The sequence below is a fragment of the Elgaria multicarinata genome, chromosome 2, assembly GCF_023053635.1.
Source record: "Elgaria multicarinata webbii isolate HBS135686 ecotype San Diego chromosome 2, rElgMul1.1.pri, whole genome shotgun sequence".
Taxonomy (NCBI): Eukaryota; Metazoa; Chordata; class Lepidosauria; order Squamata; family Anguidae; genus Elgaria; species Elgaria multicarinata.
This window is the reverse complement of record NC_086172.1, coordinates 22,684,222-22,712,104: the sequence shown is the minus strand read 5'-3', so window position 1 is coordinate 22,712,104 and position 27,883 is coordinate 22,684,222. Positions and strand designations below refer to the sequence as shown.

At 39.9% G+C, this 27,883-nt stretch overlaps 1 protein-coding gene across 2 annotated transcripts; it reads right to left on the bottom strand.

The window, feature by feature from the left end:
• Nucleotides 1–1,929: 1,929 nt before the first annotated feature.
• Nucleotides 1,930–27,594, bottom strand: NDUFS1 (NADH:ubiquinone oxidoreductase core subunit S1). Of its 2 annotated transcripts, none has more exons than XM_063116122.1 (19): nucleotides 27,499–27,594; nucleotides 22,970–23,037; nucleotides 18,922–19,013; nucleotides 16,962–17,069; nucleotides 15,760–15,836; nucleotides 15,287–15,368; nucleotides 15,065–15,195; nucleotides 14,217–14,406; nucleotides 13,407–13,537; nucleotides 12,751–12,865; nucleotides 11,928–12,073; nucleotides 10,325–10,453; nucleotides 9,500–9,629; nucleotides 9,218–9,378; nucleotides 7,762–7,916; nucleotides 5,663–5,838; nucleotides 3,134–3,268; nucleotides 2,458–2,530; nucleotides 1,930–2,258 (listed from the first exon to the last, which is right to left on the bottom strand). In XM_063116122.1, the coding sequence occupies exons 2-19, from the start codon at nucleotides 23,031–23,033 to the stop codon at nucleotides 2,167–2,169; spliced, it is 2,187 nt and encodes a 728-aa protein (XP_062972192.1). In that variant the 5' UTR covers nucleotides 23,034–23,037; nucleotides 27,499–27,594; the 3' UTR covers nucleotides 1,930–2,166. The 2 variants fall into 2 exon arrangements, with proteins under 2 accessions (XP_062972192.1, XP_062972193.1); XM_063116123.1 differs by lacking the exon at nucleotides 27,499–27,594 and adding an exon at nucleotides 27,303–27,378.
• Between the last annotated feature and the right edge of the window lie 289 nt (nucleotides 27,595–27,883).

The window sequence follows — 27,883 nt, the reverse complement described above, 5'->3', positions numbered from 1 at the left end:
ATGTTGATCAAATCATACTATAAAAAGCTTGCATTAGTACAAAAATGTACCTATACCATAGGTTATGGAAAACTAGTCCTATCACAGCTAATAAAAGAGTAGTTTAAATCCAATTTGCCATTTTGCATAAAATGTTAGTAATGAGTACATTTGTTTGCAAACATGCTCAACAATTTGGAAAAAGGACAATTAGCTAATTGTTATATGTTTAATTAAATTAGTAGATAATTGGAACAGTTAACTTCATTAATCTGCCCTGTTTAACCACTAATCTGTAAAAGAATGGTAGTGTCTCCCTAATTCCCACAAGTTTTAAATAGCATAAATGCCAATTTCCCTCACCTACCCTGGGGAATTTGTGTTAAGGCTCCCCATAACAAAGAGTGAGCAATCACAAGGATTTGGGGGAAAACAGTAGTGAAGTAACTGAAAGACGTTTACATAATATTTATTAACTACAGTCAGGGATCAAAAAGTTCTGTGCAGGTCAGGTCTTTTCCACTTCCCTCCTGTTGCTTCCTAGAGGGTCACATTGACCCAGCATGAGGGGCAACTTGTGGGGAGGGGGGAAATTAGTGATCCACCCCATAGAAGCACACAGAACTCTGTGGATCTCAGCCTTTTGTACAAAACAGTACTTTAAAATCATAGGCAGATAATATAAATTAAGCTGTTGTATGATATTTCGTATTCCCTCTCTAAAGTTATGCTGACTTGTGGGCCTTTTTGCTTGAATTACATTCTTGAAAAATTAGGCTTGGAGGCCATAGAGTAGTCTTAAAGTTGCCACCTCTTCCCATTGTGACCTGTGATCAATCTATACCAGAGTCGTTTTGGTCTAGTTAGAACTAGTTGCAAATAACTGGTATAAAGGAAACAGCGATTGTGAAAGCAGTTTAAAGGATACTAGGAACCTGTCTGGTTTGCCCCAGATACAGTTTTGAGTTAACAGATTTATATTTTTAAAAATGGAGGATCTACAATTGTCTGAGACTTCCTTCTACTCAGTGGTCCTAGGGGCACTGAAATCTGAAACCGTAACATCACCCAGCAGAGCCAATTTGAATGTGTGCAACCCCTCCTCCTCCATCATATCACTTTAAGACCCTGCCAATGCAGACATCCTGACTACAACATCAGCCTCCCCACTCCTACTCTTTGTAACATCTCACCTAATTGAAGAGATCTGAAGATCGTGAAAGCTTGCAATTTTTTGTGACCATTGAGTAGGCCTAATAAAGTCATTGCACTGTTTTATTTATTACATCTATATCTTGCGTTTCTCCTCTTGTAAGGAACCAAAGGTGGCTTACATTATCCCTGCCTCTCCATTTTATCCTCATAATACTGTGAGGTAGGACTAGGGCTGAGACTGACTGGCCAAAAGGCACCAAGTGAGGTTCACGGCCAAGTGGGGACTAGAACACAGATGTCCCAAGGCCCAGTCCAACTGCTACACCACACTGGCTCTCTTTATAGATCTTGGATTTTTTCATATGGCCAGCATGGCTGCCTTTGTTTTTTGTAGGAAATAATTAAGGTTTTGCTGTGGTTTCAAGATTGTCTTCTGCTTTACTTTTACATTACTTACATTAGCTTTATGAGCTATATTTTTTGTAAAGAAAACTTAGGTAACCTAAAGCACTTTCCATATATTAATAGCTTGGATGGGTAAATCTCAGACTTTGAAGTCTTAAAAGTCCGAACGTTCGAGTGGAAATAAATTGTTTTTCAATAGTATTTTGTTTGAAAAAAGAATCTTCAGCCTGCTGGGTAACAAAATTTGACAACGTGGCGAAATGCAACAAAGTGTTGCAATCCTGCTGAATTTCACATTACTCCAAGCTTTAGATTTACATATGTCGAAAATTTCCCTTCTATACTTTTGAGAAATTCACATATATCATTAAAAAAAACAATACACAGAAATAGTCTTGCATATGTAAAACTGCTTTAATTTTACATGGTGTTTGTACACAATCAGTACATATAATATTGCGCTGAACATAATTACCAAATGAACATTAGAACAGGTGGCCTTAAATAAACGTTTACTTGCATTCATAAAGTGGGAACCTAAAAAAACCACAAAATCGCTTTTTAAAAAAGAAAGATCAGTCAATCCTTAACAGAGCCTGATGGACTCTGGTACTAGTATTTCATTCTTTAGCAGATGGAAGGTTCTTCAATTGCCTTTGCGCCTTCTGTAACGGCTTTCACACATTTAGCCATTGTTTGTGATGCTCTACTAATAGGATCTGCAAAGATAAACATGTTTTAAATATAGAAGTCTAAGACTTGCTATGTTCAGTAAATAACACTCTTGCATCAGCGATTAAAGTATTTCATACAGAAGCGAAACATAACTGCTTCACCTCTTAACAAAGTTTACAGGAGATAATTCTGTATCCACATGTTTAAGTTTGTTGTTAATGCACAAATTATTATGTCTGTTACCTGTCATATAGAAGTCTTTAACTGTGAGCTGGGGTGGAACAAGAGGATCAGCAAGAAGCTTCTGATTCAATGCCTGCAATTGAAAGAAAGAATGGCAGATATAATGACATTGCTGCCTTTCAATGGATAAGCATCTGTATTTTGAATTAGATGGAAAATATAAAATTCTTATGTACTGGTATACCCCTGATGATAGGCCTAAGAAAACATTTTGTTTAAATAAACAACCTATTCTGATCAGGAAATCTGTGTTTACATGTAGCCTCTCACACTAGTGTAACTTCTAGAACAGCTTTTTTTGCTTTAGCTGTAAGGAAACTCCAGGCTAAAGAAATGGAAATAGTTCAGGTAGTTGGTGTGAATCCTTGATATTATAGTTAAGATGTTATTGTACTGAGTAAAACACTATTCAGACAGAATAATTAGGGCAAAAAGATGCGTGGGAAATTCTATTGTAACCTTTTTGGCTAGTTATATGGAAAGTTTACTTGGAAGTTGTCAAGGCCAATCAATGGCTACTACTACAAATTTGGTGATGGCAAGGAAGAAAAATGGAGCAGTTTGGAAATATGGTTATTCTCATTTGCCATGTGGTACATTGTACTGTTCAGAATGAAACAATACACCTCTGCTTTACTATAGCTGGATAAATGTCCACAGTTAAAGGACAGCATACCTTTGACAGCTCATTTGCTTGATTAAGGTAGTTAGCTTCCTCCACGTCATCATATCGGACCAAGTTAGGAGACACTTCTTCTAATCTGCTCCTCACTTGGTCTAGATTGTCGTAAGGGAGGGTCATGCCAGCCAGCTGAAACACAAAATGAGAAGGAAGAAACAAACTCATGATCAGGTACAGATAAGTTCCTTTCTGTTACCACCCCACATTTACAATGAACGTGCTTGACATTACTGTAATTTCAGAAGTGTTAAGTTATGATCAAATTGTATCATATTAATTGAAGTTATAGTTATTAGATTACACAATGTAACAAAGTAGAATTTTTTCTTGGGATAAGTACAGCTGAAAAGGAAACAGTTGACATAATTGCTGTGTATAGTATCACAACAAGATTTGTCAGACTATGTTTGTCCCTAAATATTATAATAGCAACATATGGTTCATTTGAATTATTAGGGGTGTGCACTGTGCCCCAGAATTATCTGGTAACCGTGAACATCCGTGGAGCATTCAGTCTTCCAGAGCAGAGTGTCATGTCTAGCCCTGCTCCCCTTGGGTTGTCGGAAGGTGTTTCAGGAGATCAATCAGAATCAGACTCTGAAGTAGAGGACACGGCGCCAGAAACATGCCAGATTATACCAGTGGAGGAGGCAGCTCTCGCGAGCTCTTCATCAGCTGGGAGTGAACTTCCTCCAGAGCTTATCTCCTCAAGGGTAAACAACACACAGTCAATGGGAAGCCAGTATTCTTCCAAAGGGGAGGGCACAGAAAGGTTAGCTGATCCTAGAGTACACCGCAGACTAAAACAGGTGGAGCGAAAGGAAGGTGAGAGAAAGTTGGCCTGGCTGGCATCTCATCAGAAGCTGCATCACAACTAGTCTCTCTGAAGTTAACACGTTTTGGGAAAGGGCTTTCCATTGTTCTTGAAAGGACAATTGTCTGTTTTAGTTTCCATAGTTTTGCCCAGAGGAAAGTTCCTAGAGATTAGACTCCCTTCAGGTGGGAAGGGATGCTTATTGCTTGAATAAAGCTTTGTGGTTTACTTAGCAGACTTAATTATTGTCTCCCAAGAAGGCGGGAGGTCTTGGGAAACACGACACAGAGATTGACAGCTTCCAAACCCATCTATTAATATCAGAGCAGAGACGTGCCCAATCGGAGCTTCTAAAGTCTTCGGAATTATCCTTCTGCGTGTGTGTGTGTGTATGTCTAAATTGAATATCTCCATATTTGGAAAATGCTGAGTGGGGTGAGGGGTAGCTTTGATATTGACTTTTGTGGCTAACCAGTTAGGAATAGCCACAGCGCTGTCCCTGACCATGTTCTCATCCAATCACAGTGTTTGGGGGAGTCGGAAACACTAACTGGCTGCTGATTCTGGCCATGGGGGGGAGCGTATTTCTGCTGGGACTCGTTGAAGTCAATTATCCACATTTCCACAATGTGAAAGTGCTGCTGCGCAGGCTGGCTGGCATGGTGAGTGAGAGAGCTTCTACACCTGAGTCAGGCATAGACAGGCTCTTTACTTCGGGGGAGGGGGCTCCGTCCAATAGATCTGGAGGTCACCAGGTTGGAGTGGGGAAATGTTTTAAAATATTCCTAAAAATCAAGCATGAATGGATCTGATTCAAACTTGGTATGACTGAAGTCATCCTTAAGAGCTATCGCCTTGCCATGTTTCTTCTCTTTATCTATAAAAATTACGTAGATGTAATCATTTTTGTTAATTTCTATTTAAAAATTCCTTTAAAAATCAAAACATGAACCAATCTGATTCAAACTTGGTGGGGTTAATGCCCTCTTGAAGAGCTATCACTGTGCCAAGTTGTATCTCCTTATCTTTAAAAATGAGGGAGCTGTAAGCATTTATGTTAATACTGGTTACCTGAATACTGAATAGTTCTTAGAGGGGTAGTTCCACAAGGTTGGGGGGGGGGGGCGCTCCAAAATCGAGGCAGAGAATCACCTCTACGGAGCTCAGATCAAATTTCAAGACAGAGAAGACCCACTTTGCACAACCCTAATTATATTTCACGCCATACATCAAAACTCCACAGTCTTCTCTGAAGAATCTTATAATTTAAGAAAATACTATTCACGATGTTATCTATATTCCTAAAAGCTGGGGTAGGCAACTTGTAAGCCAAAGCATCTGGAGGGCAACAACCCCCATCAGTTTTAGCCGGGATCATGGGAGATACAGGCCAAAACATTTGGAAGGCCACAAGTTGCCCACCCCCCTCTGAAAACCTTTACTTGCATTCTGTAGCAATTACCTTTCAAAGACTGCAGTTCAACGGAGCTTCCAAATATTTTAAAAGAGAAGTCCAGGCCAGGGAGCTGATGGTATTGGCTTCTGAAGAGAACCAACACTACCTGTGACAACTATTTATTATTTTGTCTTGTATGACTTTTTTGGCTTTAATATTATAAGCCACTAAATGCCTTAGCAGAAAGGCAATACACATGCAGTAAATGAAAGACAGCTGCTAAAAGATACCACTTCTAGTAGACTTGCAGTACCTCAGAGATGGCCCTAATAATTCTCCAGTCCTCTCTTGCCATGCCAGGTGGTGTTACTGCTACTCTGGTTTGCTGAGCTCTGCCTTCAGTGTTCACGTAAGTTGCAGCTTTTTCTGTATAAGCTGCTCCTGGAAGAATAACATCAGCCATTGGAGCTCCTGCATCCCCATGGTGCCCTGGAAAAGATTGCAATACAAGTGTCAATAGTAATAGGGAACATCACAGCAACTGTGTCGCAGTGTATCTACAGCATTTAAGAGCATCAAAAAAGATTATGATTTTAACTATTTAGGTGGTTATTTCACTCTGAGGACCAATAAGAACACAACTATTCAGCTGCCTATAGCTTTAGCATTCTTCACCAAGGCTGCTTTTGCCTTTCTGGCTGAAGTCTGCATGTGTTTGGATAGCCTATTTTTATGTCTTTAGCTATAGCCTTGATGTATTATTAATATAACTACTACTACTATGTTCAAGAAATTCCTTGCAGACATAACTACAGATATAGGAGGTCTTTAATACTTTGTACATCAGGCTTAAGTGCCTGTATAAGTTTCAGAAGGAGTTCTCAATTATTATTTTTTCTTTTCATTGAGAATATCCACAAAAAAGAACAGAAAATACATTGTGTTAAGAAAAAACACACATATTACATATATAGGAATATAATCATTTTTCATCATGTGTACCGTTCATTCAAAAAAAGGGGGGGTTATACAAAGGTTTCAAGAAAAGCAGACCAGATATCCATACATTTATCCACTCGCAAGTTGTGTCTATATAACACCTGTTCAAAAGTTGATAGTGCTATTAGGACTTCAGTCCACTGCAATATGGGAGGTGATCATTTTTCCTTCCAACGTGATAGTATAAAGGAGTTCTCAATTATAATATTTTCCCAGTTGTAGCGTCAACAGATGTTTTCTTCCCTAATAACTCCATGCTTCCTGAATTTACACTATGCTCTTCTCCTTGGCCAAGTACTCTTTATTCTTCTGTGTTCCTTTTACCCTTGCTACCTAGGGCTTCAAACTGCACTTTTAGTTCAACTCTACTTCATGGTTTGTTATGTCTGAACCAGGCCACCATAAAAGCCATCATTCTCCCAATACCAGATGCAATTTAATTTGCTTGTGGACAGGATTTTATTTTAAGTTAAATAGCTCTTCAATATTTTGTTCAATAAGGATATTAAAGGTAGTTGAGCAGATAAGTTTTCTTTTGGAAATTTCTTCCATCTCTAAGAGAGCAATCCTATATATAGCTACTCAGAAGTAAGTCCCCATTGAATTCAGGTGTGTGTAGGATTGCACCCTAAATTGGGTATGTGATACTTCAATTCTTTCAAACTGCATTCTTCCCAGGAATGTTACCCAATTCTTACACAATAAACTGTAGCAGTTCAGATAAAGATGACATCTACTGATTCAATACATTGGGGGTGGGGGAAGGTTCCTGGTTAAACCAAGAGTTCTTACGTGGCTTTAAACAATAAGGTTAGGTCTCCTACCTTTATAACTCATCTGGCTTAAACTTTTCCAGTTTCAAGGTCTCAGAGCCATCCACACTAGTAATGGAATTCACAAGGTAAATACTGAAGTTAGGTTTATTCCTAACAAATGAAAGCACTCTAACATGCCAAGAAACATTTAACGCATTCAATTTCTTCTGTGCCAAGGTTAAGAACTACTACTTGGGCTTTTGGCAGGATGAACAGAAGCTACTTACTAGCCTTCAAGTCATGAAAACTGAATATGGAAGGTACTATAATTTCAACAGTTTGATGGTTGATGAAGCAAAATCTATTAGACATGCTTTTGGGAAAGGCAGGAGAAGAATGGGGAAATGCTTTGTGCTTTCCAACCACTTACTTGATGCTTGGTATGGTGAGCTTATGACAAGATCTTATGCTTATGACAAGATCTTATGCTTCAAAGAACCGGTAGAAAAATCTGCAGTGAGAACATCTATGGATAGCACAACTGGGAATGAAGTCCTTTGCCAAAACTGCACTTCAGACTCTTGCAGGTTTAACTTGTTAACGCTTCGTTTCTTAATTTATAGGCAAAGTAAGGTATTGGTATTATAGTGCTACTTACCCTGATAGATGATAAAGCAATTTTTAGGCAAATCCTGACGGGTAACACAACCAGCATCAGCCCCTAAGAGATACAGCACTTTGGGAGGATTCTTCCGGATTGCGTCCACTCCTGGTTTGTAACCTAGGTCAAGAGCAGCTACTTGGCTTGCAACCCTATAGAGAAAGAAGTTACTATTTCACCCAACTTTTCATCTTCAACTGAAAGTTTAAAAAGTTTTAAAATCTCAATCCTGTGATCTATCTTTGTCAAATGTCCCTTGTTACAATTATACCAAAAAAAAAAACCTTTGTTCAGTAGAACTATGTCTTGCTAAAAGGAAGACAGTCAAATGTAGTAAACAAGCCAACAATTGGAAGAAGTGGCTAGAAAAAGGATATTAAGAATTAAAACGTTTAGATAATAAAGAAATGTCCATTGGAGCAAGCTTGGAGACCCTATAGAAAGAAATAGCTATAGGTCTACAGCTTTCTCAACTCAAAATTCAAATTAAGGTGTGTAAACTAAATTGTATTAACAGCTTTAATCTAGCAAAGATTTGTAAGGATATGCAACTTATTAAACTGAAACATTCTTTCCATTCAAGCGGGCCTATATAATTTTTAAATGGAAATACAATTTTAAGGCTTTATATAACCTTTTCTTAAATGAGTTTTCTCTAAAGTTTAATTTACCATGGGGAAAATGGTTACCTTTTATAACAAAGCAGCACATGTTCTGGTGAAACTGAGAAATATGAGTAGTGATAATAGTACAGCACTTTGGGCAGAACAGTTCCCCTCTTAAAATGGGAGCAGATTCTAAAACGTTCAGAGGTATGAAACCATGAACTACTCATTCTGACCCGTAACTACAAAATATTCTCATAGCTAACAAGACAAAGCTCTGTAATTATTGAAAGTACTTTCCAAAGTCCAGGTTAAAATTATATAGAATATATGCAAGTATACAGTTATTTAGAAATGCAGGGAGATACTTAATTTGGGACAAATGTGTATAGGAAAAAAGACTTCTTATATCTGAGGCTGTATGCAGGGTCTTGCTATTTACTGTGTTATCTGTACAGCACCATGTACATCGATGGTGCTATATAAATAAATAATAATAATAAATAACCTCGCTGGGATCCTGTGGATAAAAGGTGTTTATCAATGTAATAAATAAATGTTTAGTTCTGAAAATAAGTTTGTATTTTGTTCTGAATGTATGTAGTCATGTGCTACTAGACATATTACTGGGGTATGCACCCTTCTAGAGACCAATTTACTCTGTTCAAGGTGTCAAAATTCTTGCTCTATCAAGGTGGCAATTGAAAAGTTTTGTTTCCATCATTTCCCAATGATTCTCTATTTTATACTTGAGCTATAACTAACAGGTTTGCACCTGTAGTCTTCATACCTACCATGGGATGGGAGTAGGGGTGGGTGGGGGAAAGATACAGCAAGATTGAACAAACCTATGAAGAATGTTCATGACTTTCCATTCGGCACCGACTCCACTTTTTGCCCTAACGTTTTGTGCAACGCTGGAAATGGCTGAAAGAATAGCTGCTCCGTCACTGCGCTGAAGTGCTGCACTGCCAACCACCACCATTGGCTTTTTAGCCTGAGCCAGAACCTGTGTCAATGGGGCAAGAGGCAAGAGAGCAGAAAATCAACACATAGCTAGAATACTTGACCAACAGACCATTTTCAAGAAAAGTTTTAAACCAAATTTTGACTTTTTTTTTTAATGGTACCTTGCTGAATGGGTGCTTTTCTGAAGCAATGTCTAGAAGTATCTGTGGGGAATCTCCCAAATGGTCATATGTGTAAGTCAAGTCAACTTGGCTGCCCACAAGAGCCACTTTGAGCTCATTGTGTAACCAGCTGAAAATGGAGTGAAACACAACACACTATTAAGACGCAAAGTTGTACAGTGTGTAGACAGACTGTGCTTGTTGAGTTATTTTTTGTACAATACATCCCTGCAGCATCTCTTTCGACAGAAGATGCTGAACTTGACAGCTGCACTGCACACAATTACAGGAGCCCCTAACTTTTAAGGCAACAGATACCATCCAGGCACATTCAAGGCTTTACATTAACCTTCCCCTCCCTAAACTGATAAGCAAGTTACTGAACTAAATCAGTAGATGTTTTTGAAGTTGCTCCGGTTTCCAGGGGGAGTTAATTAGGAAGTATGGGATACCTCTGTAAGAAACAGAGAACTCAATCTCAGTGCACACTCAGAATTCAACAAGTGCATCTTTGGATAGAGGCTCATTCCTTCAAGATATGTACACACTGCTTAAAAAGTAATTTTATTCAATATACCTATATATATCTTTTTGAGATCATTGCATTTCCTTTCTTTTTAGTATGATGACAGGAGAGACCGCCTAGTCAACATGCACATTGCAGTAACACAATAACTATGGCCACCAAGACATTAAGCTCAAATCTAACTTCTGGTTTATGTTCATGACTGGTAAGACTATATAGGTGGAATTCCAGTGTGGCCTCTCATGATGTAGTTTCAAATTTGCAGAAACGAAGTCATCTAATGTCACAAAACTACAAACCTCTTGCGAATTCTGGCATTGAACAGTGGTGCCTCAAAGCGCGGGTTGGTGCCAATCAGAAGCAGGACATCTGCCTCTTCTACTCCTGCAATCTTGGTATTAAGTAAGTAGTTAGATCGCAGGTCTGTTCTATAAAGAGAATGCACAAAACAATCAGCAAAAGAGCAATTGTGATATGCACTTCCAATAGGAAGGACTCATAGATAGCTCTATTAAGAATGCTTTTATTTTAAGTTTGAAACAAAAATACTAGTTATCAAAATCCTAAATTCAAACAATTCCTCTTCTGGCCCTGACTTCTATTGGCCATCAAGGTAATCTAATAGAGAACCGCAGCTATGTTAGATCAGACCAAAGCCCTACCTAGTCCAGCATTCTATTCCCCACCAGTGGCCAAGTAGATGTCTATGAGAAGCCCACTAATGACATGAATGCAACAACGCCCACCCACTAGTGCTCCCCAGCAACTCCCCAGCATACTGCCTCTGACACGGTTTAATATAAAGCCATCATGACGAGTAGCTATAGCCTTATCATCCATGAATTTGTACAATCCCCTTTTAAAGCCATTTACTTCAGGGGCTATCACAGCATCTTCTGGCAAATTACATAGTGAAAATATCTGTTGTCTATACTAGTACTTTCTTTTATCTGTCCTCAATTTCCCACCACTCAGTTTCCTGCCCTGATTCCAGGTGCTAGTGTTACGAGAGAAGGAGAAACAACAACACCTATCTACTTTCTCTATATCATGCATAGCTTTATACCCCTCATCCCACCTTACGGTCCTATTTTCTAAGTAAAAAAAGTCTCAATCATTGTAATCTTTCCTCATAGGACCGTTGCTTCAGTCTCCTGATCACAGTACACAGCATTCCAAATGTGGCTTCAGCGTAGATTTGCATAAGGGCATAATGATATTGGCAGTTTTATTTTTTAGTTTTCTGCTAATGATTCCCAGCATGGAAAATGCCTTTTTCATTACAGCCACACACTGGGTCAAGATTTCCAGAGAGCTATCCACAGCCCCAAAACCACTTTCTCGGACAGTCACCACCAGTTCTGACCCCATAAGCTTAAGTATCACCCTTCACCAACCTGCTGCACAGCCAGCATGGCCAATAGTCAGGTTGAGGAAGGCTGGTACACAGGAAGTTAGTTTGTTTTTGCTTCATTATGCATCACTTAATGCTTACATTGAATCACATTTGTCATTTTAATGCCCATTCCTCCAATTTGGAGAGGTCTTTATGTAATAGCCGGATGAACATCTCAACTTTCACATTATACTTTCAATTACTATTTTCCATAATGATGGAAGCACAGTAAGTAGTACAGCACTTTCTGCAGAACAGTATAGAAGCTATAACAGTCTTATTGTTGTAAGATGCCTTAGGAGGGCTTCTGCCTTGAAAGGCAGCCAAGAAATATTTTAAATAAAAAAATAATAGAAACCCACGACTGGAAGGCACTGTAGGAACCTGTATCTGTCTCTAGCAAAGCCTACATGAATTTCTCTACTATACAAGCTTCTAGTATTATCAAAGTATACCAGCCAACTCAAAGTGATCTAAAGATAGGCTATCTATTTCCATTATCTTACCCAGCTCCTGCAGTAGGGAAAACCTCTTCAGTGCACAAGTTGTCAGAGTTAACTCTGTTCAGCAAGTCTTTGAGAGATACTAGTGCTTCTGCATCCACCAGTCCTCCTGCAATTGCAGCTACATCATTACCTTGACTAACTTGCAACTGCAAAGAGGGAAACACAAGATGCCATGAAATGATAATAACTCTGCTGTTTTAATCTATGTCATCTAAGAAAGAAAAATACTGTCAGTCTTAGGGAATGGGGAATTCATTGTCCACAAGACACAGAAAAATAGAGAATGAGGTTAGCCAAAATGGTTTCCACAGAATAATAGAGATATGATGGAGTGCTTACTTCTGGAAAAAAAAATCACAATTGCACAGTGGGAAAAGTGGTTCTGAAATATAAAAGATGGCACTGGAGATGCAAAAGGGATCTTCATGACCGAAAATGCAAGGCATGTTCTTGAACTAATCCTTAACTACAAGGTGTGCAATGCAACTAACCACTGAATTCTGAAGTACAAAAACAGCACTCCCCAAAAATTATAAGAACCATTAGTGAGTGATCTTATTTGATTTCATAGGGTTTAAAAGTACCGTATTTCTTCGATTCTAAGACGCCATCGATTGTAAGACGCACACTAATTTCAGTACCACCAGCAGAAAAAAAGCTTTGATTCTAAGAAATAATAAACGCACCCGTGATTCTAAGACACACCCCATTTTTAGAGCTATTTATATGGGAGGAAAAGAGTGTCTTAGAATCGAAGAAATACGGTACTGTTAAAAGTAGTCCGTCTGCTGCGGTCAACAGTATTAGAAGAAAATGTTCTTACCATTCCTGCCACCCGGCTCAAGGCATCTTCCCAAGATACATAAGTAAACAGGCCTTCTTCATTTTTTATCATTGGCTCAATAAGGCGCTGACGTTTCAGACCATCATAAGCAAATCTGGAGAGTGAAGACCAAGCTAATGATATAAAGCAACTGCTGAAATACCAATTGATCAATCCATCTGACACCAGCTACTTCAACTATGAACTACCAGAATATAACCTTCTCAAAAATAGGAACACCAATTTAAAAAAAAAACCTCAATTATATTGCCATTATTATGACAGATATGCTTACAGCGTTTATTCATGTAGAACCAGTACTCCAGTATAAGTGGCACACACAAAAAGATAGAAAATCTACCATTCTTGTTTTTGTACCAATTTAAATATTAAACCAAATATAGCACGCACAATCCTATTGAACAGTATGAACAGCCCAACGTTATGACAATAGTTTCAGAAGGAAACAGTAATCCATATCTTTCTTGGGAAAATGCACCCCTAACCTGGGTTACAAAAAGTGAACTTAAAGAGCTTAGTTTTGACAGTCACTGTGCAGCAACGGGAAATACTATCAAGATAAGTTTACACCTAGTTCTCAAACAAGTTCTAAAGCAATTGTGTGTTTTTGTACAGATACAAAAACATACAGATACCTTGTTTTATCTGATATCCATTCCTCGTTGATATCTTCATGTAGTCTTGGCAAAATCCTCATCACTTCTCCAGTTCGAGTGCTCACCACAATGTTACTTCCTACTGCATCAAGAACATCAATGGACTCTGTCTTCCTAAGGAAAGACCACAGCATTCAATCATCACAAATTTGTTCTGAAGAACAAATCTTCTAAATTAAAGATTCCCAAAAGATTCCCATATTTCCAGCAATTCTGGTTATGGACTACGGATATAACTCATCTCAGCAGTCAGCAAGTAGCAGGATTCAAGATAAATTTAGCTGGTAAAGGAATGCCTCTGGTTTTATTACTACCACTCTTCTCCCACTTTTATCAGTATTGCTTTCTGAGCAGCCTAAAGTGGCACTTTCAAGTGATGAGCACTTCTGCTTGTACAACAGCTCATCTGGTATAATAGAACACGGTTAGCAATGTCACCATCTGGCATGAAGTAGGTGGTGCATGGTTCTGAGAGAAACTAGAGCTTCGCTTAACTTATAGTGGGTAAACTCTCCCACTTTAGCAAATGTTGCTTCTCCTGTTCTAGGAAACAATACCAAGGAGTGCATTTTGAAAGGCCGTCCCCCAACCATTACAAATTATTTTTACATTCGCTCAGTTTTATTGGGATACTTGTGATCTTCAAAAGATTCAAAGGCTTAAAATGCAGTCCAATAGCCAAGAAAAAAGAATAAGTTAGCATATCTGAATTAATCTTTATATTTGGCATTTAACAAAAGGCATAACAAAGATTATATTTAAGTTACATTTTAATATCAGTAACGATACATGCCTTGTCTCCCAGGGTCGAGAAGTAAATGCATATGGCTTGGAAGTAAGGGCACCTACTGGGCAAATATCAATCACATTGCCCGATAGCTCGGACATGAACATTTTTTCAATGTAAGTCCCAACTTGCATTTCATTTCCTCTTCCTGTAGTTCCTAGATCATCAACCCCTGCAATCTCACTTGCAAACCTGGTAAAAGAAAGCATAATAACATGGTAATACATTAAATGACACACTTTGTAGGTGTTTGTCTCTTTTGAGGGGGACGGAAATCTTCATGCAATCAAAAAGAAGGATTTGTAACAAGCCCTTTTGTATTGATAGAAATAGTTCAGGTGCAGCTATTGAATAAAAAAACCTATTATAATAGCCAAAGAGTAACTAAACTCAAGTTTCACAAGTTCTGGGATGGATGAGAGAACAAACAACCTAAGGCTGTATCCAGGTAAGACAAAGGTACTGTGGGTGGGAAAACCTGCTGATTTGGATGGAGGTGTGCAATAGGTACTGGGAAGTAGCTTTTCTTTGCTGGATGGCCATAAGGGACACCACCAGTTCTTGACTCTGAATCACCTAATGGATGTTGTAGTGTCGGTTCCATATCCAGTTGTCTACTGGTTACTATCAGTAACATTCCCCCAAACAAATGATGCTCTGTTCAGAGCATAGTTTCCTTGTTGATTTGAACAGATCTAGTGTCCCAAACAACAGGTCAACAAGCATAAATACACATGTACAAACTTTACACAAATGCACACTGATAATACAGAATGATAAATTCCCCCTAGTCACAAAAAACCCTCCATATATAACATTCGGTTGGTGAACAAGACAGGACAGTAGTTACCGGATGCATCGGGTGCACTGTATGCACCGGGTCATGATAGTTTTCACCAATGGGCCAATGTTCTTGTCTTCAACTGCACGTTTGCCTTCCAGGAATCTACTCCTATCGCTGCCAAACATCATTGACTGGTCCTAAGACAATTAATCAAAAACATATTAACATACGTGACTAAGAAGCAGACCTTCACTCCAAATAGCACTTAAAAAATTCTAAAAGCTCTACCTGAAGATCACATTCCCCTCCCTGGTCACAGATGGGACAATCCAATGGATGGTTTGCCAACAAGAACTCCATTACACCTTCTCTGTTGGAGGTCAACAAGTAAAAGTAAGTATCATGCTTATTCAGCATTGAACAAATTAAAAACACACTTTAAACTAGGGATACATGAAAGAAGTATTGTGTGAAACAGCCCATTTTAAGAATAATTTTATGTCCCCATCTTCCCTTAGAAAGTATATTTGTTAAAGTTACCTTATATTTTCCAATGCAGGTTTTTTTTTAAAAAAAAATGACATACAAACCCAAACAGTCATCCATCCATTTATTTATTAGATTTGTATACTGTTCAAACATTGAAGACTAAGAATGCAACCCTAGGCACAATTACTTGGGCTAACGTCACACTGAACTCACTTCTGAATAAGCATGCACAGGAATGCATTGTGAGTTGCACACGGTCAGATGCAGCTTACCTTGCTTTCCTGGACTTCTCAGAATTTGTCAGAATGTTCCATCCCTTCATCACTGGCATGGCACATGCAGCTACTGGCTAAAAATCCATTAGAAAGATGTATCAATACTAAATTTGTGAACAACTATGCTCACACAGTGGTAGGGAATTAACACTTAAATGCCTCTACTATGAACACTGTACAGTCGTATTTGGAATATGTCAAGTTCTGGTCACCCTATCTCAAAAGGTATTTATTGTAGAGCTGGAAAAAGTGCAAAAAAGAGCAATAAAAATTATCAAGGGGTTGGAATATTTTCGGTATGACAAAATCTTAAAGCATTTGGAACGTTTTAGTTTCAAGGATAAATGACAGGGTAGGGATGGATATGAACAGACACTCTAGACTCTGCCACCAGCCAGGAGATTTAGGGCCACTGGGAGACTGCAGCCCCCTGGCTCCCAGAAAGTCCCAGCAAGACAGAATACAACCTGCCCTCATCCATAAGCCAGTGAAGGAGCAATTGCTCCCATACTGGCTTTCATCTTCTCTCCACATTTCTTTTTCCTTTTATGTTCATTAGACTGAATTGGTAGACAAGGACTGTCTTATCTTTTAACAGCTGTACTAAATTTTGAAAAATTTAGGGGCTTCATAAATGTTAAAGAACAATAACAGTGTGTAAAAAGTGGATAAAAAGGTTTAGCCCTTTCCCATAAACCTAAAGTACTGGGTCACTCAATGAAATTAGCAATAGACTTAAGAGAATGAGAGAAGAGAAAATGAGGGAGGGAGCATATGTGTGCTCTCCAACTCCCACCACTTTTTGCTCTCAACCTGCCCACTGCTGTCATGCAGCTTCCAACAGATTTACCCCAAAGAGGCCAAGACTAAATCCAGGCACTAGATATGAAGACACAAGATGGGCAGAGTTAAACTCCCAACAGTTCTTCTCAATGAAAACCAGAAATTGAGATCCCACTAGATCTTTATGCTGGAGTGCTTTTGGAAGAATATAAACATGCACCTATAATAGAAGATGCAATTAAGCTTTATGATTACATTATAGGTGAACATAACATGAAGAATGTTAAAGAGTAGCTGTTATCAGTAGATATATTAACATTACTATTTACATGCAAGCAATTTCACCATTAGCTATGCAAAATTACAGACCTCCACATGTCTAGAACCCAACAACTTTTGATATACGTTTTAATAACCTTGGGGGCTTTCTCTATCTCCACAAGACACATCCTACAATTTCCAGCCACAGACAATCTGTCATGATAGCAAAACCGAGGGATCTGCATTCCCACTTTTTCACATGCCTAGAGAAAAGACAAAATAATGAAAAGAGTGTCAAGGAACAGGTTAGGATTTTTTGTTTAGTCTGCTTCTATATAAATATGACAAGGTGTTCCATTCATAAAATTTCAAGGAGTAGAAACGTGCACTATTTTCTTCCTAGTACACTTAATTTTTGCATTTGGTAAACTGTACTTGGCTATAAATACAGCTCCAGTATAAAACACTAAAGTCATGTAAATGTAAACCATAAGCTGTACTGTTTGACCCTGTTCAGAGGACACACTAAGCCATGGGTGGTTAAGCATTTTGAGCTAAACGTGATGGCTTAGCATGTTGTGTGAACCACTCCTAACCATGGTGGCTACTTAACCACGGTTTAAACACACTCACTAACCATTTGCTGCAAAAGGGTTAGTGACCTAACCATGGCTTAGCGTGTTGTCTGAACAGGATCTTCAACTTCCAGACCAAAGGAAACTTTTCAGATTGCTACCACGTACAGAATCCTAAACTGAACAGAAATATTGGGTTTGCCTCGCTTGTGCTTTCTGTCGTATCAGATTACATGTTTTCAGTACCAACAGCTTTACAAGATAATACAGTGGAACATAAAATGGGTCACTGCAGTAGCCCTGACTTAGATGGTGGCAACCTAGGAACTCTCGGCTTACTCTAGCATTACGTTATGCCATACAGAAAGTACATGCTGACTCAGCAGAAATGGAGTTTAAATATAATACATTAGATCATTTTAGAAAATTCTAGAACTCCAAACTTCACTCCTTTTGTCTTCATTAACCATAGCAATTCCATTCTAACCTTTCTGCAGAGACTAGGCCATAATCATGCAGCTCTAAAAGGCCTGGAAACCACTGCAGAATGCCCTCTCTCCCTGCAGAGCAATAATGGCAAAAGTACAGCAAATGCAGTATTCTGAGTCATCAGTAATACAGCAAAGGAGGATAAGCTGTTATGTGTCTTCTCTTTTTTTTTTGTAGAGATCACAAAGGAAAAGCAAAACATCTCAAGAGATCTGTTCCAAACACCTTGATAAAATTCCAGGAAGAAGAGCATGGGGCTGTTTGCATATAATGACAACCCATCGATTTTGTAAAATGATGGGTTGTCGGGGGCACATTGCCTGCAGCACACCTGCAATTTCCACTTTTACTCAGCAACTCAGAATCATAGGCCTTAGCTAGACCTAAGGATTATCCCAGGCAAATGGAGGGGTTGTCCCTGCCTGCTCCCAGGATCCCCTGTGTGTCATCTGGATGCACAGGGATGATCTCAGAATGATCCCAGGATATAGGCCTGGTCTAGCTATGGCCATAGACTGCTCCTTCATAGATTGCTGTATGTGACATCCGAACCCGGACCTCAGGGTTATTTGGGGACAAAACAACCCAGTAATTAACCAAACAGCAAGCCATGGATTAACCAATGGGCTGCTTAGCACCTAAAGTACTGCACAATCTACAGAGGAGTCAATTGTGGGTTGTGCTGTAAAGCCAAAGAGGTGAGTGCACTGCAGACAGCGAGTCCACTTATTCTTTACAATCTGTCTGTTTTTAAACCAATGGGTTGTCGTTACACACAAATCTGGTCAGTGTGGGACAAAACCGAAATGCAAGGCAATAATCCTAATGCTTCTGACAGGAACCAAGAAAACACAATAGTAATTCAACTCCATATGATAACTCAAATGTAGTCCTGGGACTGATTATCAGAGAATGGAAGAGGCTTCTTTTCATACAGATTCCTAAAGAATGAAACTACTTAAAATCTACACCAAGAAACAAACATTCAACTATATAAACTTTATAACAAAAATCTGAGTGGAAGGGGATATAGAGCCCAAATTCAGTCTACCTGAAGTACTGTAGTTCCTGGTGGTACCAAGACAGGTTGCCCATCAACAAAAATCTCTATCAAGTTGCTGGTTGCTGTAGCTGTGGTGCGCACTGGAAGACAAGAATGAAATATGGACATGTAATTATTTATTGCTCAAAGTAACGTTAATGCAATGCAATGCCCATGACACATCCCTCCAAACCACAATAAATTGCCAGCAACGTCCAATCTGTGTTGAAGGTAAGGCTTAGTGCACAATTAAGGATGCTACCTGTAAAACTGAGTGTTTAGAATGCAACTCCTTTTACACTGGTGAAACTGGAAGACCTCTCCTGAAAAGCATGGAACACGTGCTAGATTGTGGTCCCTTCACATGAGGGAGAAATATGTTGGTAGGCCAGCCTCAGTTAAGTGCTTGTAATTGACCAGAACCTCCAGAAGAGAACATTAAAGGGGCAATATTTATTGATGAACTGAAACTTGATAGCAATATGAAGGATAAAATGAAACTAGCCACAATATTTATTAATGTGGCTTGATGAGTTGTTTTTACACAGGACCCGATTGTTAATTATTCCCCCGAGGCTTTTTTCTGGTGTGCTCCTGATTGGTGTTTGCTCAGTTCATAAACAATATTGTAGGATGCTCTTATTGTGAGTGAAGCTGGTGTTCTATGCCAAAACATTTCAGTTTTTAAATATGTTTGTTCATAAAATGTATAAACTGGATGTGTGATTGCTGGTTCAAAATAATGTTACATGTCTTGTATCCACTGGCACTAACTAACAGCATATTGGTAGGACGAACAGACAGCCCAAGCTCATATCACCAAAAACCTAATTTGAATTCAAATTGTCAGCCATATCGATGTTGAGAACCACCATGAAATGCAACATTTTGTTGATTTTACCTCCCAAACTGCCCTGACAAAAAGGAGAAGGGGGAAAGTCTTTTACATTCCCTAGGTATTATTTGTGAAGTGTGCTTATACCACAGGTGGTAAAGAGAAAACTGAAAGAAAACATAGCCCAAAACTGATGCTTCTCCTGAGCATTAAAGTGAGGCCTATTCTCATATACTTTTATAAATGTGCATTAAATTCAACCAGGTTTTAAAAAGTGATTCCAGCCATATTTATTTTATTTATTTAAAACATTTCTTGGCCACCTTTCAGGGCAGAAGCCCTCGCAAGGCGGCTTACAACAATAAAATACATAAAAACAGTTTAATGTACATCCTACATTACCCACATCCTAATTACCCACATGTTTAGTTTTAAATCGGCTTTTAATGCTTTATGTGTGTATGTTCTGTGTTTTAGAGTTTTAAATTTTGTATACTTGTTTTTACCTCAATTTTAGAATTTCTGTAAACCGCCCAGAGAGCCCTGGCTATGGGAGCGGTATGTAAGTGTAATAAATAAATAAATAAATAAAATTAAAAGCAATAAAACATACACAGTTAAATAGCAGTTAAAATAATAAAAGCTGTCAATAAAATCATCAAGAACAATGGCAATAGCAGCAAAACAGTACTCCTCATGGGAAGGCCACAGTAAAAGAAAACGTTTTTAAGGCCTTCTTAAAAGCCTGCAAGGAAGTTGCATGGCGGACCTCTGATGGGAGTTTGTTGCACAGGTGTGCGGCCACTGCTGAGAAAGCCCTCTCCCGTGTGGACACCCACCTAATTTCTCTCATAGGTGGGCAAACAAGAAGGGCCTCTCTTTCTGATCTTAAAGGCTGATATGGGTGATATGGGTGAAGGTGGTCCTTCAAGTAACTTGGTCCCAAACTGTTTAGGGCTTTAAAAAAGTTCAGAACCAGCACTTTGAATTGGGATCAGAAACACACAGGTAACCAGCACAGCTGGCACAGTATAGGCGTTATGTGGTCAAATCATCTTGCCCCTACCAATACTTGGGCAGCCGCATTCTGCATCAGCTGAAACTTCCGAACCACCTTCAAAGGCAGCCCCATGTACCGTGCATTACAGTAGTCTAGCTCGTACGCGCTAGTGTGTGGGTAACTGAAGCAAGGTCCGTCCTCTCCAGATAAGGCCATAGCTGGCATACCAACCTAAGATGGCAGAATGCACTCCTGGACACCACAGCCACCTGGGCTTCCCCAGTTAGCTCAGAGTCCAGAAGGACTCCCAAATTGTGTACTTGGTCTTCTAGAGGGAGTGCAACCCCATTTAAGACCAATTGTAAACCTCCGTCCAAAGTAGTTGGTTTCCCAACCTACAGTACCTCTGTCATGTCTGGATTAAGTTTCAGCTTGTTCACCCTCATTCATCCCAAAACAGCCTCCAGACGCTGGTTCAAGAGTTCCACAGCCTCCCTGGGATGTGCAGATGGAGACAAGAAGTAGAGCTGAGTATCATCAGCATACTGATGACACTTCAGTCCAAACCTCCTGATGACTTCCCCCAGCAGTTTCATGTAGATGTTAAAAAACGTGGGGGACAAGATAGAACCTTGCAGCAACCCAAAGCATAATAGCCATGGGGTGGAAAGAAGTCCCCCAGCACCACCTTCTGAGACTGCTCCTCCAGAAAGGACCGGAACCACTTTAAAGCTATGCCTCCCCAGCCCAATCCAGATAAATGATCCAGAAGGTTACCATGGTTGATGGTATTGAAAGCCACTGAGAGGTCCAGAAGAACCAACCGGGTTGCACTCCCCCCAGCCATTCCCTGGCATAAGTCATTAACCAGGGTGACCAAAGCGGTTTCCGTCCCATAACCAGGCCTGAAACCTGATTAGAATGGATCTAAATAATCAGTTTCATCCAAAACAACTTGGTGGTGTGAAGCCACCACATGCTCCAGAATGGCAAATTTGAGACATAAAACCATTTTATTGTGTTTATTTATTACATTTATATACCACCCCATAGCCAAAGCTGTCTGGGCAGTTTACAAAGATTAAAAAGACTGGATTAAAAGACTGAATATTAAACCATAGGATCTAAAATTTGGTTTTTTCAACAAGGGCCTGACCACAGCTTCTTTTAAGGCTGTGGGAACCTCACCACACCTCAAGAAGGCATTTACCATCTCAGAGGTCCAGATATCCAGTCTAGCTCTGGCAGATTTCAGAAGCCAGGATAGGCAAGTGTCTAAAGGGCAAATATAGGCCTCAGTCCTCTAAGCAGTTTGTCCACATCCTCAGGTTGCAAAAGCTGAAAGGTATCCTTAACATGCCTAGATGGTGCACTGAACCCATTCATATCAGATTCTGGCAAAACAATGGCATCCAACCTGGTATGAATAAAACCATTTTATCTGAAAAGTGTCTCACAAATTGTTCACAGCGGGCCTTTGAGGGTTCAGGTTGTTGTATTCCAAGGCCTATACATAAGAGGCCTTTGACCACACGAAAGATCTCTGCTGGACGACACTGAGCAGATGCAGTGGTAGCGGAGACGATTTCTTCACCGCCACAGAGTAAGATCGCAAATGGATTCTTACCTGTATTTAGTCATATTCGTTCTGAGTCTTCTGCCATTTGCGCTCCAATCCTCAACACAGTCATTTCATTGTCCTCAGCTCCTCAAAACACTAAGGAGCTGACACAGTTCTACAACTAGGTCGAGGACATTTGGGAGCGATCCTATCGATAGCCTGGTCATCTCTTCATTCCAAGCAGTGACCAGGACCTCGGCAGAACCATATAAATATTTTTGATAAGTTATTCTGACAATTTTATTATAAGTTGGATCCAGCAAACGCCTCCTTCTGTCAGCAGGACGCTTTTGATCCAGCTAAGTTTTTCCACTGGCTGAATGAAAATTTCAATACAGACAGAATAGTTACTCCTCCAAAAAATTCCTAACAGGATTTATCAATGAAATTTGTCTTTGTTCAAAGTCCACCTCTTAGTCCCAGATCTTGACATGACAATTCATGCTGTTTCCAATGTCAAATGTCTGTAGCCGCCATAGGACTCCCATGATCACCCTCAAGGTCTTAATACAAGATTTGTGAACCGCTAACTCAGTAATGAATGTTACACCAAAAAATGGAAGCAGGGGTTACCATATGCAAGAATAAAAAAGCAACTTACCACATCCTTTAGTAGTCTGAGTGACACCAGCTAAGGCCTTGCGGACAGTAGGGAGTCGCAACATGGTGCTAGAAATAAATATTAGCATTTAAGTTCTAAGTTGTTCAAGCAATAATTTTCTATGTTAGGATGGTAAGAATTGTAGGATATCAAGTCAAGCTTATACTATACTATTTTTTACACCAAGCATATGAGACACTAGCAGTATTTAAGCAGATATGGGGCAGTATCCAAAGCGACACTAGCAGTAACGTAAGTTAAGCTGTGCTAGTGTCAACTACCTCTACTGCAACACCAACTGTGTTAGCTAGTACAACAGGTTCCCCTGAGAATCCCATCGCACCAGCTAACGCTATTGAGCTAGAGGTAATTTATGTTAGTGCTAATATCGCATTAGATACTGCCCAAGATCACAAACACAAGATTCACACAGATATGCTTTATTTACTATTTATTCTTAAGCAACTGTATAAGAAATATCTAAATTTTGCATAATAATTCAATGTAAGTACTATGCATGTAAACACATACATATACAATGTTATTGTAGGTCTCCTATGAAAGTCACTGGAAAAATGAAGCCAAAGGACATCTACCCTGTACTGTATGAGAACTGGCTACTATGACAATCAAGCACTAATCTACAGTGTGGATACATACTGATGTGCAGCTAGAGTTCTTCAAATTAACACTTGAGTGTGCTATGCTCTGAAAACCAGAAAGACCCAGGAATGCCATATATATGAAGTGCTGCCTACAGATCTTTCAGGCTGAAAAAAAAATGGGGCCTGAGAGAGGCAATGTTTGGAAGATAAAACATCACAAACCTGAAAGTGATGCAACACGCTATTGTTAACCCATCTTTTCTCCTGGAGGGTTTTATACATTTTGTCAAAAAGGAAAGTAGGACAACTGCAAACACGTCCCTCTGAATTGTTAAAAGTTGGGAATGTAAACTAGAGCACATGTATATGCAATAAGCATGGTTATAACACGTGCCAGTTTGTTTCCACTTTCTAGTTTATTCCATAATCTCAATATGGCTCTTGAGCCAGAATCGCATACAAAAGTTCAAACTACTTGAGAGAACAATTTAAAAACAAGTTTTTACATGGTTACATTTTAGACAGCTCCCCGATTCTGTTAATACTTTGCACTTATTTTCAACCATTCTTATCCCTATCACCTTTTAAGTACTTCCATCTGTATTCTCATAACTTCTTTACTCCCATTCCCACCCAGCTCCACCACCCAATGCCATATTTACTCCTGCTATTACTTCTCTTTGCACCTATTTCTTCATTTCCCCCACTTCGTACTATGAATTGTTCTCATATTGCCCTGCACAGCATAGAGAAGATGATCCCTCCAACTATTTCCAGCTGCAAGGGTAGAAGTAGTTAATACACGAGAGTAGTTAAGTACACGAGAGAACACAGAACACGAGCAAGAAAAGACTGCAAAATTTCTAACTTGCTTTATGGAAGCCAGATTCCAGCTGGACATCAGGAAAAAGTTCCTGTTAGAGCAGTATGACAAAGGAACCAATGACCTAGGGATGTCCTGGGCTCTCCCACACTAGAGGCATTCAAGAGGCAGCCAGGACAGCCATTTTTCAGGTTTGCTTTAAGGTGGATTCCTGCATTCAGCAGAGGGTTGGACTCGATGGCCTTATAGGCCCCTTCCAACTCTACTATTCTATGACTATTCTATGACATTTTGTTCTTACTGTCCCGTTCCAAGCATATTTTCCCTAACTTTTGCAGATTTACTGATAAACTACTTCCAGAAGTGTTGCCGCTACTAGACAGTTTTGACCGCTCAGCGAAGGTGGTAACTCAAATGCAGTACCCAAAAATTCAAGAGACCCTTCCAAACATCCCAAAGAAACCTGCATTAATGGGACAAATCCAGATTTGCACTGGATTTTTTTCAGATTATAACAGTTAGCTATAACGTTCTTTTCATATACAATAGCTTCTGTAATCTTTACAAATTGTTTTGACTAAGCTGTGTTGCATATCAATCTTCTGAATATGAAGTGAAAATAGATGGACGCAAATAGATGTCTTAAGTTATAACGGGCACAAGTACGAACGGGATAATGGTGACAGTTCTAGGATTTGCATTAACTACTTCTGTTGTTCCAGTAAGACAGCGGTTCTCAACCTGTGGGTCGGGACCCCTTTGGGGGTTGAATGACCCTTTCACAGGGGTCGCCTAAGACCATCGGAAAACACATATTTCCGATGGTCTTAGGAAACTGTATTGACTGAACTATGTCATGTATCATCTTTTGTATTATTAAAGCTATTGTTAGGTATTATTTTCATTAGCAAACCATCCCATGACAATGGATCATGTAGAGAAAAATGAAAATAATTTTATGGTTGGGGGTCACCACAACATGAGGAACTGTATTAAAGGGTCGCGGCATTAGGAAGGTTGAGAACCACTGCAGTAAGAGAAACTGAGGAATACAAAAAATCCTTAGCAGAATCTCCCACCTCACAAAAAAAACAAAAAACAAAACTGTAGCTTGAAACCCAATGCTATGTAGAAAGTCTGCATAAATAGGAAGATAGATCATTTAGTTAGGAGTTTTTAATGGTACAGAACTATCTCAAACAAATTGTGCCAAGGCCAAGCGCATTGTCTCCAAACTTCCATTTAGATCATACAGAAAACTTTTTAAAAAATCTCTATGGTCCTATGAGCAGGCTATTAGAATGACCAGATGCAATAGAGGGCAGAGCTCCCACCTTTAACAAGCATGTGGAAGAGTAATTTCAACAGAGATAGCATGTCTTTGCTTTCTCTGGCTACAACTTTTGCAAAACTGTAAAGAACTCAAAGCAACAAAACATTAAATAAGCATAGTCTATACAGGTTCACACAGTATAACATTAAACATCGCTTGTCTCCTCCATGCAATTATTATAAAGGTACAGGAGCACTTTTGCATTTGTCACCAAGTATGCACAAGTCATATGCCCTCTTCATATTCAAGTGCTAGTTATCATCAGCAGTAGAGTATTGTGAAAATGTGCCAGAGTAAGTGGGAAACATGCGAGGGGTAAGATTTCAGTCCTGGACCAGTCCTATAAGCCTTACCAGTAAATACTTATAATTGGAAAAAAGAACGGGCTGTGTTTGGTTGGTTGGTTGATTACATACAGCATATTTATGCTGGCAGCAGATGATGCTTTGAAATGCTCTTCTGCCATCAACCTAGCTCAAAGAGATCAGCCTTTATACAAGACAACACAAACCTGACATTAAAATCGACAACGTTCAGGTGCCAGTGAGGGGACATTTTAAGCAGCAATCCTAAACACATTTACTAAATAGCAACTCTGATTGAACTCACTTCTGAGTAGGCACGATTAGGAACCCACTAAGAATCTCCCAGGACAGTCAGCAGCTGTTCCCAAAGTCATGACACTTCTATAAAAGACTTCAAAGGGAAGTTCCAGCGTTCAATTGCTGGACTTCAGTTTATCAGGAAATCTGATCCTACTCAGCGCATGATGGGCTTCTATTAAGTTACTGGCCACGTTCAGACAACACACTAAATCATGCTGCTTAACCACAAAATGGTTAAGGGGATGCATTAACCTTAATTAGGGTAACCATATGAAAAGGAGGACAGGGCTTCTGTATCTTTAACAGTTGCATAGAAAAGGGAATTTCAGCAAGTGTCATTTGTATATATGGAGAACCTGGGGAAATTTCCTCTTCATCACACCAATTAAAGCTGCAGGTGCCCTGCCCTCTTTTAAATCTGGCCACTCTAGTATAGCTCCTGTACCGCTAACTGTGGTGATGAAGAAGAAATTTCACCAGGTTCTCCATATATACAAATGACACCTGCTGAAATTCCCTTTTCTATGCAACTGTTAAAGACACAGGAGCCCTGTCCTTCTTTCCATAGGGTCACGCTACCTTAATGCATTCCATTAACCATTTTGTGGTTAAGCAGCATGGTTTAGCGTGTTGTCTGAACGGGGCCACTGCGAAGCGGTCATCACTCTCGTGTACGTTTCTGCTTTGCAGACCTCTTACATTTCATGCCCTACTGTTTACAGTCATATTATTATTCCCCTGTACTCCCTTCCTCTGGTAACTGAGGATAAGGCACCTAATGCAACGGGCTCCCGAACAAGGTACGCTAAGACGCCAAAAAACCCTGTTGTCTTTCAGGGGCCTGCAATACTCCGTCGTTTTTAATAGAAAAGAGGCTCTTCAACGCAGGTGCATTAATGCATTAACCGGGGGGGGGGGGAACTGGAGGCAGAGGACTACGCCTCCCCCCCAACACACACACACACACCTTCACAAGGTCAGGGGTAGGCCCAGATGGACGCCTTCCCTCCCGTAGCCCCGACTGAGGGGATTGAGGCGGCGACCCCAGTCAAGGACGTCTCCCTGGTTAGCGCCTCCCCGTGCTTTCCCCCAACCGCGGTGTGAGGGGGGAAAGAGAAGCACCGCCACGGCTCTTCGTTGCCTGCCGCGCGCCCTCGTATTACCTCCTCCTCGGCCGGGGGGTTCCGGCCTTAGCGACCCAAAACACCGCCTCCTCCCGAACACTCTCCTTAGCGAGAATATGGCGGCGGCCTCGGCAATTTCCGTGACGCGCTCGGCAACGTTCGACTCTTCGGACCAGCTGACGAAGAAACTAACGCAATTTCCTTTCTTTTCTTTTTTTCTTTTTTTTGGAAAGCCGATCAGAAAACAAACAAACTCCGCCCTCAGTGACGTCATCCTATTATAATTTCTACCCTCCGACTTTAAAACCTTCGTTCGCTCCGCTACTACGTGGAGTGAAAGAGGCGTGTTCGTTGGGTGCAGCATCGTGTGCGCTTCCTCTAGCGTAGCCTATACGCGGCGGAAGGATACGTCGCGCTAAAAGTC